The sequence below is a fragment of the Chionomys nivalis genome, chromosome 24, assembly GCF_950005125.1.
Source record: "Chionomys nivalis chromosome 24, mChiNiv1.1, whole genome shotgun sequence".
Classification (NCBI taxonomy): Eukaryota; Metazoa; Chordata; class Mammalia; order Rodentia; family Cricetidae; genus Chionomys; species Chionomys nivalis.
The window spans coordinates 629,314-645,075 of NC_080109.1; the positions used below are offsets into that span (position 1 = coordinate 629,314).

Genomic DNA, 15,762 nt, shown 5'->3' on the forward strand with positions numbered 1-15,762 from the left:
CTTCTTACCTCTGTTACCTGCTAACATTTTATATCTAGATACCCTTTATCTCAAATAAGTATATGTAATACATTTTGGAAATCCTGTCACTAGGAGGTGAGCACGGGATCATATTAATTTATGTTCTTAATGATTAGACAGCTGCCCTGACATTGCATACTGAGTAGACTCACCCTTTGCTTGCGATTTAAATCACCACTTGTATCACATCTTCTGAGTGTGCAATGTCCATTTCTGGAAGCCTTATTTGGTTTCACTGGACTTTGCTTTCTTCACTAGATATGCAGTTTTGACTACTACAGTTCATGTTTTCTACTGAGTAAACTTATTTATTTTTAATTCAGTTTTATTAAATCTTGTGTTCTATGAGAGAAACAGTAAGACAGAACAAGAGGGGAGCAAACCACGCAGGCATCTAGACACAGTCCCCCAAACTGAGAACCAACAGTTTAAGAGGAGCAGAGCAGTGCAGAAGAGCATGGATGCTGAGAAAGAATAGTGAAGGCTTCTTCAGTTTAAGGATAACTAGAGCAAATAACAGAAATGCTCCCAGCTTTACGTGTGGCGCTGAGGATAAAAGCCAGGGCCTCAGACCTGCCAGTCAAGGGCTGCACCACTGAGTTACAGCCTTACCCTGAACAGAAATATTTCTTACAAAGCAAAAACAAAACACAGCTTTGTTTATGCAGGTTCTGCAGATGAAGTCAGGTCATCAGGTTCGGTGGCAAGCACTCTTACCCACTGAGCCATCTGAGTGGTCCTTCAGGGTTTTAAAAGTTTTCTCAACTGCTAAATGAACTGGCTCCTAAGGCATTAAGTACTAGACATTGAGTTTTCCATCTTGGGATGGAGTAAACACAATTATATGTAAATTAATAGGTGAATTCTAGGTAAGTAAAGGTATGGAATAAAGGCTTAAATAGGAAAATGATGCCTACAAATACAATTATAAATACTGCAAAGAAACGGGAAAAGATGTATAAAGCAATTTTGAAAAATAAATATTCTAACCACAGTTACATTTTGTAAAATAGGAATATTCAGTTTTGCTCACAATCACTCCTGGGTTTTCTCCTTTGGAAATCTTGATAAGACAATGTTGGAAGAAAGAGAACTGACTGAGACAAACCAAATTCAGCAAAATTAGTAACAATAAAGTGACCTGCTTCCACTTCCTTGCCTCGTGTCTATAAACGAACACATGCATTGAGCTGTGAAAATGGAGTAGGTTAAATATGGGACACCCAACAAGTAGTAACGAGAGAGGAGCGCACGGAGTGGCAGGTGTTCAAATATCAGCTGAAGAGAAGAACTCACACTTTAGCTAGGGGGCAAAGCATATTTGAAAACAGATTAGCATATTTGACTGAAAAACCCTCCTTTCTGGAGTATGGTGTAGGTAAATGGAGACTTCTCTATTGATAACACAGGTGTTTTCTAAAAATTAAAAACATAAAAGTTTAATGTGCCACAGGCTGTTCCTCTCCTTATGGTTATCATTTCTATCATTTAGAGCTTTTTATATAGACAGACTATTTTTATGTTCACTTACTATGCTATATATATATTAACCATTTCCTTTGGGATGGCAGCTTCCTACAGAAGAACTGAGCTTTGGCAAGCAGCAGACAGACACATGCCTTGTGTGTATACACCTTGCCTATATGTGACCATGTGCACAGGAAAAGGCTCAAAATCAAACTGAGTAGATAGCAGTGAACAAAAGGATGTACAAGTACAGTTGCTGAAAGAGTGATCTGGTGTAAAATGGATTTTTGTGCTTGCTGTCTTCATAGAGACCTGAAAGAAAATGCTTCAAGGTAAGTCAAGTGAATATGCAAATATAGTATCGTTAGGGCAGGGAAAGCCCTCATAAACACAATTCAGAAAACGAGTGTGGCCTGTACAACTGGTAGGGTCCTCATCAAAACTTGACTTGGAGGCTAACCTGGCATGGGTCTCACAGGTGTGTCGTCTGGCTATGGGCGTGGGAGCTGCACCCTGGGTATCTGATTTGCAGGAAACTGAGATCATGAACACGGGTAGTGTGTAAGTCCCCTCTCTAAAATCTTTCCCCATCACCCTATTTCTCTTCAGCCATCGCTGTTCTCTTCATAGCACACACAACTGAAATTGTAGTCTGTACTGTTGAGTTCATTTCTGTAAGTACAATTAGAATCTGAGATTCATGTGCGTTAGCTGCCATTTAAAACAGAGAAAAACACGAGGAAAGAAAATAAACACCTGCCACTATGCCAGACAGTCCTGGAAAGCTCACCCTATCCTTCATATAAATACACAAAAAGTGAACCTTGCAGCCATCCCTCTTTGCACATACGCGCTGACGCAGCTGAGGCAGCACCATTCTCTCCCTTCAGGACTTCTCTGTATTCTAGGGTGTTCTTTTCCCCTTTCCTAGAGACGCGCTTGCCTCCTCTTGGATTTTTCCAATGAAACATGGCCGAACATTTACTCATATAAAAAGTTTCCTTAGACAGACAGCGAATGGGCATAAAGATTTCTTTTGTAGTGACAACTGTTCTTAATGTAGACGGGGACTGTGCTTACATGTCATGAACTTACTAAACGGCATTGCATACTGCCAAAAAGCAAATTATATCATTTGTAAATTATATCTCAATAAACTTGTTAAAAATTTTCCCTCAGACCTGGAGAGGTTTTATATAAATTAATTGTGTATACTTATTATGTTCAGTAACAAAAAGATATATTATTATTATTATTTCAAGAATATCATGCAACTACCAAGTCTAAGGGAATCACAAGCCATGTTTACTTAATGAGTATAAAATCTAATATACAGGTCTAACATATGTGTATAATATAAAAATAACCATGGGAGATAAATGAAGATAAAAAGCTATACAGTTAAGGAAGTTTTGGTAAATACTTGGATTATGAAAAATGAGCAAAAGAATTCTAATCTTTTAAAAATTGTCTTTTGAAAATAATGGTCATGAAAACTAAGCATTGAAATTTTATTTGGTATAGTGGATTCACAAAAAAATGGTAGTTTTTAAACATGAAACTACCATAAAGCCTAGGAAGGATACACGCTAAAGAAATGAAAGTGGTGACTGGGTGGATACTTTCACACCACAGCTTCTGGTTCCCACAATGCAGGAACAACCTAAAACACCTATGAACGCATGCTGGATAAACAATACACGGTGAGCGTACACACTGGGAAAGTATTCAGTCCAAAGAGGGAAGCGAATTCTTATAAAAGCTACAAGATGGATAAAAATTAAAGATGCCACACTATATAAAATAAGCCAGACACAAAGGGGCACATACATTATGGTTCTTGCTCATATAAGGTACCCAGAGCAATCAAATCCATATAAAGAGAATGCAGCATCATGCTCGTCAGGGTTCAAGAAGAGGATGGTTATTGTTTGTTTAATGTAAACATAGTTTCAGTTTGGGGTATAAAACTTTTCTGCACATGGACAGAGGGAATAGTGTGCACAGTAATATGATTATTTTTTCTGCACTAGGGGTTGAGCCCAGAGCCTTGCACATGATAGTCACAATATAGCTCTGCCTCTGAGCTGTATTCCCAGTTTTATGTGAGTGTTCTTCATATTACTGAAGTGCACACTTAAAAATGGCAACAATAGTAAGTTTTACATACAATTACTTTAGCTCACAACTGTATTCAATGATCTATCTAATGTCTGAATGGCATAGGCCCAGATTAAAATATCCAATCTAACACTTCAAATGTGTCATTCTCTAATCTTAAATCCTGACATTGATCAGAAACATTGTGGAATTAAAGAAATCTGTGTGAAAATATGTCACTGTAATTGGTTTAATAAGGAAGCTGATGGGCCAATAGCTGAACAGGATAAAGTTAGGCAGGAGAGCCAAATGGAGAATGATGGGAAGAAGAAGGGCGGAGTCTGGGGAGTTGCAAGCAGATGCAGAGAAAAGCAGGATGGACAAGCTGTACTGAGAGAAGTTACCAGGCTACATGGGAAAGTGTAGATAGGAAATGCGCTAGCTAGTAACAAGCCTGAGCTATGGCCAAGCATTTATAAGTAATATTAAGTCTCTGTGTTGGTTATTTGGGAACTGGAGTTGGGAAAATAAAGGCTGCCTACAAAACATGGCCACTACCAAAGATACACAGGACATTCCTAGATGCTGGTGTCAACATGGCATAGCTAGTCACATGTTCCTATGTAAACATTCAGTGCCTCAGACACACTAGCCATACAAGAGGTCATGTGGGCTAGGCCATGATATTGTAATGAGACAAGTATTTACATTATTATGAGGAATTATATTAACACCCCTCTAGAACTGTAAATATATATATGTAGTATATATGTGTGTGTATATATGTGTGTGTGTGTGTGTGTGTAGTAAGCTTCTTTGGAAATTATTGGTGTGTGGGGGAGGAGGGTGTCAACACAACATGAAAATAGCCAATCACGCTGTGTAAGATAAAGAGGAAATGGTCAGTTGCCTAGCTAGCTATGACAGACACAGGTTAAGAGCCATCTTTGTGACATAATTAAAGCATAAGGTTTAATGACATGAAAAGCAGAACTAGTGACATCATCTCAGACACAGATAGATGATTTTAAAAATAAGTATCTCATGTTACATGTTTAGAGTAATTCCATGAATTTCAAAATTCAAACTGTAGAGGATATACACAGCAATGTAAATAACATGGTAGGTTAAGTAAAAACCAAAGATCTAAAAGTCAATTCTAGAGTATAAATTCAGATATGAGCTGATTTAGGGAAAGTGACTATTACAAGAAAAACAGGCTGAATGTTGAGGAATCTCTGGCACGTAACAGTCAAGTAACACGACAAACACTGCTAAAAAAGAGTGTGTGTGTGTGTGTGTGTGTGTGTGTGTGTGTGTGTGCGTGCACATGTGAGTGAGCACATGCACGTTTCGTGGAAGTTAGAGGAGAACTTGTGCGAGTTGGTTCTGTTATCCACCATATGGATTCCAGGCGCAGAGTCGGGCAGCCCTGCCCTCTGAACACACTGGCCATTGCCAGTCTAGTCTAGAATTCAATTATGCATTGTTCAATACTATTACTTGCAAGCTGCTTTGACTTCAATGTCATATAGAGTCCGGTGAAGCTCTGAATCATAAAGTAAACAGTTACTCCAAGTAAGGTGCGCTGGAGTAAAATTCACGCACAGCAGAGTAGCACAGAGGCAGAGCATGTGCCCCAGACTCTGGGAAAGTGAAAGCATTAAGAGTTAACTGACCTAGTTCCCTGTCTCCATAGGTACTAAAATATGAAAAACAGAAACTCAACAATATGTAAAATTTAGGGCAAAAAACCCTAATATTCAGTGCTTTTGTATGTTTACGTACTAACATTTACCTAGCATATAAGCCCAGTGATAATATGCTCATTTATTTCAATAACTAGGCAACATAAGTAGGCAATAGAATTACAGAGGAGTGACCAAGATATAGTGATGAAAACAGGACACCTTACACATGTAAGCTAATACATGTAGGGAGTGTATAACTAGATTAGAAACAGTAAAAGAACAAACTTTTCTTCAGAAATTTGGGTGAACACTGCATTTGGCAAAATCCTGCTTTAGTGTTTTTTTTTCCCAGAAAATACTTCACAAAGATAAAGCAAGCCTCATTACTGTTTATCACTGAATAATGACAGTAAAATTTCAGATTTCAATCCCACTATTAACTTCTACATGGAAGTATACACAACTTATGAACTATATTGAAACATGCTTTATTGCATTTTGACGTATGCTCACAATTGTATAGTGAAAAAATGATTGTTTTCCTAATATTTCAAACTATGTGAGTACCTTCCAAATCCATAAAAATTAAAAATCTGACTGAGGCTCCCTTATCAAGTTCAAACTATAAAAGCTCTCATTTTATATTAAGTCATACTAACTGGAAAAAGAGCTCCAGACTCACGTTCCCGCTGGTGATTAGCTGACACCTTGTCTTGCCTTAGTCTACCATTTTGCTTCAGTTTCTCCATTAGTTACTTAGAGGATAGGGAAATGAGATCAATATTATGAAACTGGCAGACTTGTGATAATGGGTTTCCTTCTGAGTAGGAGGACTTACCTCTCTCAACACAGGGTCTGTTATTGAATTCAGGCTGACTGCTCCTTCATAGGTTAGGTAATAGAACACGTTGAGGGCTCGCACAGCCTCTGGCCCTTGTTGTTTATATCCAAAAATAAGATCAATCCATTGGTGAAGCTGGCAGGAAACAAATTCACTCTCCAGGGCCTGAAAAACAAAATAGACCATATTACTATGCTGGATCCTATTTTTAAAACATAGATATTTAGAACAACAGTAAAGTGTAACACTAAACTTACTTCAACAGCAATAACATCAACAACAAAAAAGGCAAAACAAAAAAGAAAGCCCAGGTTTGGTGGCATGAACTTATAATCCTGGTTGGGAAGTTGAGGCAAGGACAGTTTTAGGCCAGTCTGAGTAACATAATGAGGCCTCATCTTAAAAATAAACAAAGCAAGGCAAAGGAGATGGTTACCTGAGCACAATCTCTAGTGATTCACACCTGTAATACCAGAGATGGGGGCAGCGACAGGAGCATTTCAAGAGTGTGCTTAGCAAGCCAGCCTAGCCAGACTGAATATGAAATCTCCAGATTCAGTGAGAGATCCTGTCTGTCTTAAAAGCTAAGGTGGGGAGTGATTAAGGAAGACATGCAATATTGCTCTCTGGCCTACACCACACACACACACACAGAAGGAAGACATGCAATATTGCTCTCTGGCCTACACCACACACACACACACACACACACACAGAAGGAAGACATGCAATATTGCTCTCTGGCCTACACCACACACACACACACACACACACACAGATGGAAAGGAAGGAGAAAAGGGAAGTAGAAAGGGCAGGGGAAGGGAACAGGAAGTGAGAAGGACAGGGTAGAGCAAACGCTGTGGCTTAGATACAGTTCAATGCAGACTGTGTGCTTTGTCCCTCTAAGGCCTGGTATTCAATTCTCAGTACTGTAAAAAAAAAAAAAAAAACCCAACAACAAAACCCAACAACAGCAAAACCCCTGACATCCTGTTTTCTATCTGTTCTGCTGTATATATGTGAGAAACTTCCTGGTCCTCATCATCCTGGGCTGGAGAAATCACTTCAGCATTCTCCCACTGCATTGCACGCACTATAAAGACTGGGGCTGGGCTTATCTTGGTCGTACTTGTAAATCAGGCTTGACAGGCACTCAATTCATGCTTTCAAAGAAAGGAGGTCATAGAGTAAAGGAGAACTTCAGGAAAGCAAATGTAAAAATATTAAACATTTTCTATTAACTTGGGATATTAACATTTTTCTTAAATTAAAACATGTCGTCTCCTGAAACTGCAACCAAATTATTTAGTATTTTGATTGTGTTTATAATAGCAAATTAGATTTTGTGGGGACTTATAACTACTGGATTTTTATTCTATGTATCAGTACTAAACCACACACTTTATGTTATTAACTGTGCTCAATAAATAATTAATGAACATGATCAAATATTCACTTGAAATGCTGGGCACAAGATTCACTTCCTATTCATCATCATATTCCCATTTTCTATTACTTTGTGCCAAATACAGTTGATATCTATAAATGTTTGCTAAACTGAAGAAACCTAGAAATACCAAGGCCAGAGACTTTTTAGGATGCTATTCCTATTTATACTGTGTAAGACTATTCAAAATTATTCCAGCATCAAAGTTCAATACTTAGTAGTTTAGGTTTTCCAACAAATAATACTATTCAAAGTTAATAAAGCTGTCAATGTTAACTCTGAAAATATTCTAAATTCTATCTGGCAAAAATTCTCAATGAAATTAGTTTTAGCATTTAAACTGTATGATTGTGATATACTTGTGTTATTAGTATAAGATAGCTGTAAGTTTCAAGGTGCAGTTGGCTACACCTGCTTTCTCTTTAGTGCTGGAGGCTGAACCCAGGGTCCTGTGCATGTTCCATCACTGACCTCTAATCCTTAGCCCCAAATGGACTAACCAAAGCAAACACCAATCAAGTATAAACCATCTTTGCACAAGTGATAGACACATAGTTCACAACTGTACGTGTCTTATTAAAACTGTGCCTGTGAATAAGGAAGATGTCTATCTAAATACAATGTTTTCTTAAAAATCATTTTACCTGGGTTTGCAATACTAACAAATATAAAATGTTATTCTCTAAATAAATCTCTATGCACCAACTAGGCAAGTCTCACATTCTAATGCATGCATGAAATGAAACGAGCCTAAAGATATCTCCTGTGAAAGATACTGTTTCAGACACTTTTATCCAATCCATCGTATTTGCTACTTCCACAGAGACATGGTAACGAACAACTACACATTACACTTGACGTAATAAAAGGGTTTCTGATAATCAAACAAATCCGTACTTTAATTACATAAATTTAAAATGAGTCTAAAAATTTAAATTACCAGTGTAAGTTGCATTAACTTTGGCCCTGGGAGGGATAGGAGGGCGCATGCTTAAAGTGGCACATAAAAACAGCAATTGTCTTAATTTGTGTGCAGTGCACTCCACACAAAAGCCCTAAATATGTTCAAATTAGAGCGAGCTGCTTGATTGTCACTGCAGTCTCATGTCACATTAATGCATGACAAACATTAAACCATACACTTAAATGGCAATTTATATCATTTAAATGTTTACTGCCAGACTAGCTCATCACTCATTTAAATGTGACTTTCTGACAGCTAATTTCAGTTAATTTTCTCCAATTCACTTAATTAGAACTTTCAATCAGGAAGGATTTCCATGTATCTTCAAGAGTGCATCCTTTTTGGTTGTTCAAAACTGTAAGGTAATGAGCTGATGAAATGCCCTGCTGTAGGATTAAAGTGGAGGATGTGCAAGTCTGTAAGCCAGCATCACTACACAAAGCAGGCTCCCAGCACGAATTCTGGGGAAGAACATATTTATGTAAATAATACTCTCGCCAGTAGTTTAAATAAAAAACGTTTAGTTCATATAGACCCACTATTGAAACAATAAAAAAAAACCTGCATCCAAGCTAATTAAAAATTAATGATTTCAAAATTGTTTAATAAGATAAAACAGCCAGGAGTCTCTTGAGTGTCCATGGCATTGTGATTTGAGACTATAAAATTCTACAAGGCTCAGAATATGAAGAAGTGCAAATGAATTTTCTCAATATTAAAGCTCTACAAATAGTGCAATTTTGTTTTATGTGTCATCAAACAAAGAGCTGCGAGTTTCCTAATGGTTGATTACTTCTTTATGCACATTTGAAATGGTGAAGTTGGTTTGATTTAAAATGCTTTAGGCTTTATGTCTTGATACTGCTTCAGAATTTTAAACAAAAACACTGAAGAAATAACACTGTGTGCACCATCATGCTGTGGACACAAGGCAGAGTCATCACATGCGAAGGTTCAGCCTGCCTTCACACGGCCGCAGGTCAGTCCTGAAGGGGTCAACCAGCAATTCGCAGAATTATTGGCAAAATTTATTCAAGGAGGTGATAAACACATTAGTGAATAAGCACATACTTTAAAAAAAAACTAAAGATTGTATTAGTTTTTTTTTGTTGTTTTTTTTAAGTACCACAGGAAAACTTTAAAATGGAATCCAGAAGAACGGTGACAGATCTGAGAGGTTTCTAAGAAGTTTGGAATCATTCCAGTACAAGTCAGCTCAAGGCTTTAACCTCCTTTTGACAGCATTGAAGGACAGTTGCCTGACCTAGAGTGTGCACAGATAAACAAGTGTACAGAGTACACATTTGAAGGAAGAAGAGAGGATAAGCAGAAGGTCAATAAAGACAAAGAAAATAATTCAAAGAGGAATAGTTTGGATATGTATCTTATAACTTTGAGATTCAAAAGCATAAAGGATAAACTCCCTATTAAAAATTCTTCAAATTCTTTTGTATACAGTTTTAAAAACTACTTTATATAAAATTTATGTGGACCTACATTTTCAGAGAGTGTGAGTGTATTTGTGTATGTACATGCGTGCATGCATGCGCATTCACACACACACACACACATGCACACATACCATGTATACCATGTCAGTGGAATGCTAAGCATTTGGAGTTTTTCAAAGCTTTTAAGACAGTCTTCATTAAGGCTGGAGTTAAAGAAGGTTTTCAGCTAGGGGATAGTAACATTTTTTTCATGCTGCTTTCAACCCAACAAATCAATTGTAAGCACTCCCCTAGCAGGCTAAATACATCATTTATATCCAATGTGTGCTCTGAATAACATTTGTAAAAAAGAAAATCCAAGAAAATATCCAACAAGCTATAGTAATATTCAACTCATCTTGAGATATAAAATAAAGCAGTGACTAGTGTCCAATTGTTAAGGATCAAATAAGATTATGCAAAGACTACCACATGAAACTTTGCACAAACTGTCACTCCAATCCAGGGGGACTCATATTAGTCTTGACAAACTGTCTGGGGGTTGATATCTGTTTTCTTAATGGGATCTATTAGGCAGAGACAAAAAAAAATTGCAAGATGCTAAAAAGTACAGAACGTAGATGCCAAATATAAACACTTATTGGGAACTTTCACTTGCTTGGCTCTTTTACAAAATCTCAGTAAATTAAAATTTTAATATATCATAAAAATAACAATAAATTGTTCATAAATGATTGTGTCAGAAATAATTATAGTAAATATGAATATGTGTCCAACAATAAATCTTACAGAAAGAACATAATCTGTTTCCCTGAAACCAACTCATTAAGAAAATGAATTATTTATTGATATAAAATGTTAAATAAAATTATTCTCCTTTGGTAGAGTGAGGTCAAATAATTTGCTAACATATAGAAAGTTTACTTTTTCCAAGATATTAAGCTATTTGAAAATAATAATAATGATATTTAGCACTAATTCTATTAATTAATAAAGGTTTTAGAAATACTATAGCACTCTCCTATAAAATTCAAGTTTTATTAACATGAAAATAAGGTAAAATAAAAGAAAGTCAATTTTAATTAACAAAAGAAATCCTAGATACTTGTTAATGACAAAGGAGCTGTGGCTGACAGTTACCTCTGGTTTCCATGCTTGTAAATCCCTAATCTGTGTTAATATCAATATGATCAATATGATATTCCTACTCAGTGCTATCATAGATGTAACTTTATGAACATCAAATAAAATGATCAAATATCATCTACAAATAGAAATGAATATACTAGTAAGTTCGATTCCCAGAACCAGCATGTCAACAACTAACATAATAAAGAGAAAACAGAAAAAGGCCAAGCCCCATGAGTCCCAGGCTTGCATTTCTACATACCTATGGCACTACTTCCATTCCCAGCTATCTAAGAGGCCTGATTCAGAACCATGATACAAAATACCACACTTACAACTTTCAAGTAAAAAGATAAAACTCACTAATTGTACTAACTTGTTATATACTTCATTATAAGATGCATATGACACATTTTAGTGATAAATAAAAAATAATTTCTTAAAATTTTACCTAAACTTAGTTAAGAGGCCCAATGTAAGTGAGTCTATGTAATGATATGTTTCAAAGAAGGTGACACCTCAAATTATAAGCTTGGATTTATAAACTTTTTTCATTTGAAGTAGATGTAAAAAGCCTTCTGCCTCTACACACACACACACACACACACACACGAAGGAACAGGCCTGTTATGTTTGCATGTGCTGGATTTCAAACACTAGTGGTAATGTTTCCTTAACATTGATATACGACCTTTGTAATTTACATTGAAGAAAGCTGGTTTTTTCAGCCTAATTAGAACTGTTTCAAATTTTCCTGCTAAATATATGATATAAAGTCCTTTCAACTTTTTTATTCTAAAGTTTCTTTCCATGTCAGCTTTGTTCCAATCAAAATATGCTTTGAATTAAATGATTTTGATTGAATATGTGGATCACATTTCACGTCTAAGATTTAAAGTCCAAAAAGGAAAAGTTTAGCCTGTTCAAACAAAGCAGAGGCAGCCACTCTGCGGAAGGCTGTTCACTTTGGGAAGACTGACAAATTGTTTGTGTGCACCATCAGGTCCAGGTCCTGCAATAGCTGCCAGATTTCCTGTCGCTCTAATAAGATGGATATGTTAACTCCTGAGGTGCTGGCTGGGAAACTCTGGTGAATTTTAGGAGTTTACACCTTCGAAACAGAGCTAATGACAGTAAAAGAAAAAATGTGTAACTATATTATATTAATGATTTCAAACAATGAAAGTCATAGAAAAAATGAACTATTTCTCATATTGGACAGATAAAAGTTCAGAATACAAGTATGTTTTCCAAATGTGATTTGCTAAAAATGACAAACACCTGTCAATCCTTATTTTTAAAATGCATTAATTTCACCTTTTAAAAGTTATTTTTTAACAATTATTTCTATAGGTGAAACAGAATTAAAACTATAATATTTAGCCAGCTAAAATCAACTAATAGCTTAATTTCTCAACAATTGATTATAAGCATATCAAACTGCTTTGGAATCTGGATGTTTTCCCTACTATATAAATATGCAAAAATGTTAAGCAATTATAATACTATTTACACAGAAAAGTCTAACTTTGGGAGCTTGAAAATATGTGTGAAAATGTGACATTTAAGACTAATACATCATGAAAGCAAAAGGGGAAAAGGAGGACCAAAGATTAAAAGGAAAAAAGCTGTAGGATACTAAGAATAAAAATTATACTTGACAGTTTAAAAAAAGGATTTTAGTTACCACGCTCAAGTTCTGCAGGGGGCGCAGATAGAGAAATCACTGGTGGAGCTGCACACTCACACTGCCCTTGAACTGCTGAGCGGTGGAGAGATTTGAGTTCACTTCCACATTTTTGTCATTACTAAAGAGAAGTGTGAGATAGTATCATACCTTGATAAAACCATCAAGCACCCATGCATCTTTTGGCAGAACATCCTGCTACAATTGTTATTGTGCAGTTTTAAATGGACTAGTCAACCAGCTGTTATATATTTTGCACACTGAAGGCCATGTTTCCTTTGAAATTCGTAGTTTTAATCTCAACTGAAGTCTGTATTGCTGTGTGCCAAGATCAAAAGGATTAGGCAAACTTGTACAATTACCTCCTTTTCAGAGAGATGATTTTTTTTTCCCGAATGTTTAAAATACTTCTGTATGCTGACATTTTATCCAACTATTTTCTTAAGAACTATAGAACATTAAAACATTTAATTAACATTTCAATCTTGGGCCGTTCCTACTCTAACATCTAGGAATTCAGAACAGACAGATGTGTTACAACATCTGTAGTGTGATACATACAGTAATGTGGAGATTTTTCGTATTCATATCTAGTTAGATAAGAGTGGGGGAGGAGCAACTGTTCCAGCCTATTCATTCTACTATTTACATTCTGTGTACTGTTGCTTAGACAACAACTCAGAACAACTCACACAACAATATATATGTGGCCAGAGAAATTTAACAGGAGGTAACAGGTAAAACCATGTTGTGACATTTCAGAATTGTCTGAGATGAGCCCTGTAGTTGGTACTAAGCTTCCTAGCAGGCAACATAGAGAGAAACTTGAACAATTACAAGAGTCAAAATGATCATAATTTAAAAAGAAACCAGATGGCCTGAAAATACATTATTTCTATTTCTGAGATAAGAAATTCCTCCCTTGGCAATTATGATGGAATCCAGGTATGTGACTCACAGAGGAGCTTACTTAACCCTCAAGTAGATTTAAAGTACAGACAAATGGAAAGGCTGCATACTCTTCAGGCAATCCTAAATAAACTTGATTTCTCCTAGGGAGGCTTTGAGAACATTTCTAGAGAACATTTCATGACAAGTACTTGGAACATAGCCATCTCGTCAGTTAAGTGCAAGAACCACATATCTGAAAACCAGGTAAACTGAGTTATAGAACTTTTATCATTTCTAAAAGATTTAAGGGGCACAAAGAGAAAGATGTGAGCCTATATGGAAGGCAGGTCCACTTTCACTTGCCTGGGACAGTGGCCTACATTTAGATGATAGGTCTAAGATTTCCTCAGAGTGTAATTTTAGCTAAACTTTCCCACACAGATATACAAAAGCTTCCAAATGCCAAGCACAATGTGCTAGTCCTTGTAGACACTGAAATATCTGAAGTATGCACTAAGGGCTGGTGAGATGGCTCAGTGGGTAAAATGCTACTTAGGTATAGAAAATTGAGTATATTTTCCCCCTTTAACCACAATTTAAGACTGTATCTGTGTAAAAACTTCTGGAAGTTTTCTTTTATAGTAAGTTACAAAAAGAAGGAAAACAAAATAAAAAAAAAAACCTCTCTACATTTGCTTATCTGCAGAGATACGATAAATATTAGCAGTCTCTTGCCTTTGAAGATGGCCTGACTAGAATCCCTACTTGCCAGATGCAGTTTAATCCCATAGGGATGCCAGACAAAAACAAGGTGTTGTCTGCATGGCACCAATGAGTCCCTAGGCTGACTGTCAAACTTATACTGGCAAATGAAAATCTTGACAATAGGAATAGAACAGTTTTCAATTTTTGCTCCAAGAAGAAAGAATCCCACACACGTTCTTTAACTTTCATTTTTTTTAAAAGTTTGGTCAGAACTTCTGTATGATTGAAAGACTTTCATTCTGTAACTCTTGATTACTACTAGTATCTCTCTTATCTGTTCATCCAGCAAATGCATGCTGTGCTGGGCTCTGAGATGAGGTGTTCTCTGGAAGGAAGGGGGGAAAGTGCATGAGCTCCAAGCAAAGGAGGGGCAGTCCAGAGGAGAGGTACCGAGAGCCTTCTTCTTGACAGCAGCACGGAGGACTAAGCAGTGGCTCAGTGAGTAAGAGTGCTTACTCTTCTTGCAGAGGACCTGGGCTCCGCACATCTGTAACTCCAATTCCAAGGGATCTGATGCCATCTTTTGGTCTCTGCAGACTCTTTCACACACAAGGTGAACATACATACCATTCAGGATCACATACATGCACATTAAAAAAAAAAAAAACAGTAACACAGGAGGTGAGGTTAAAGCTTGGTGGTAGTGTGATTGACTCGTAAGCTGGATACCCTGGGTTCAATCCCCAGCATATGGAAAAAAATGAAATGAAAAGCGAGAGCGTCTCAAACAAGCAGGGAAGAAGAAAGGACAGGGTTCAGAGAGATGTAAAGTGGAAGTTATTATTTACAACTGAATGTCAATGAAAAGGAAGATTGTGTTTTGAGACGCCTGGCTTTCAGGTTTGCACTCCAATTATACTGTAGCAAAAGAAATCCCTCTGGTAAACTAGTTGAATTTTGAATTTAATATTGATATTTTAGACTTTTTTTCTGTGCTAAGGTAAATACTGACACTTTACTATCAAGTTATATTCATAGTTCTGTATTTTCTTTTACAGATTTAAAATTACTCCTAAGACTTTATTTTAGATGTAAGGTTGAAAACTAAAGAAGTTTACATGTTATTTCAATATTAAAATAAAACTATGTCCATACTCAATAGAGGGATTTCCAAGTCCTGCCTTATTATCATCATCATTATTATTATCACAGTGAGAGTCTCACTGTGAAGTCCAGGTTGATCTCAAATTCACAATTCTCTCTCCTGTGCCTCAAAGACACACAACCACAGCCACGCCACGCCACACTAGTTTCTTAGCTGGTAAGAATCTGGGTAACAAAATGACCACCAAAACTTTATAGCAGTGTC

The 15,762-nt window shown here is 36.5% G+C and overlaps 1 protein-coding gene across 4 annotated transcripts in view; it reads right to left on the reverse strand.

Moving 5' to 3' along the window:
- The window catches only part of Lrba (LPS responsive beige-like anchor protein), a 484,014-nt gene that overhangs the window by 61,605 nt on the left and 406,647 nt on the right, over positions 1–15,762 (reverse strand). For all 4 annotated transcript variants that reach the window (XM_057757319.1, XM_057757317.1, XM_057757318.1 and 1 more), the window contains exon 48: positions 6,118–6,285. In XM_057757319.1, coding sequence (XP_057613302.1) covers positions 6,118–6,285 — 168 coding nt within the window. The remainder of the gene's footprint in view (positions 1–6,117; positions 6,286–15,762) is intronic.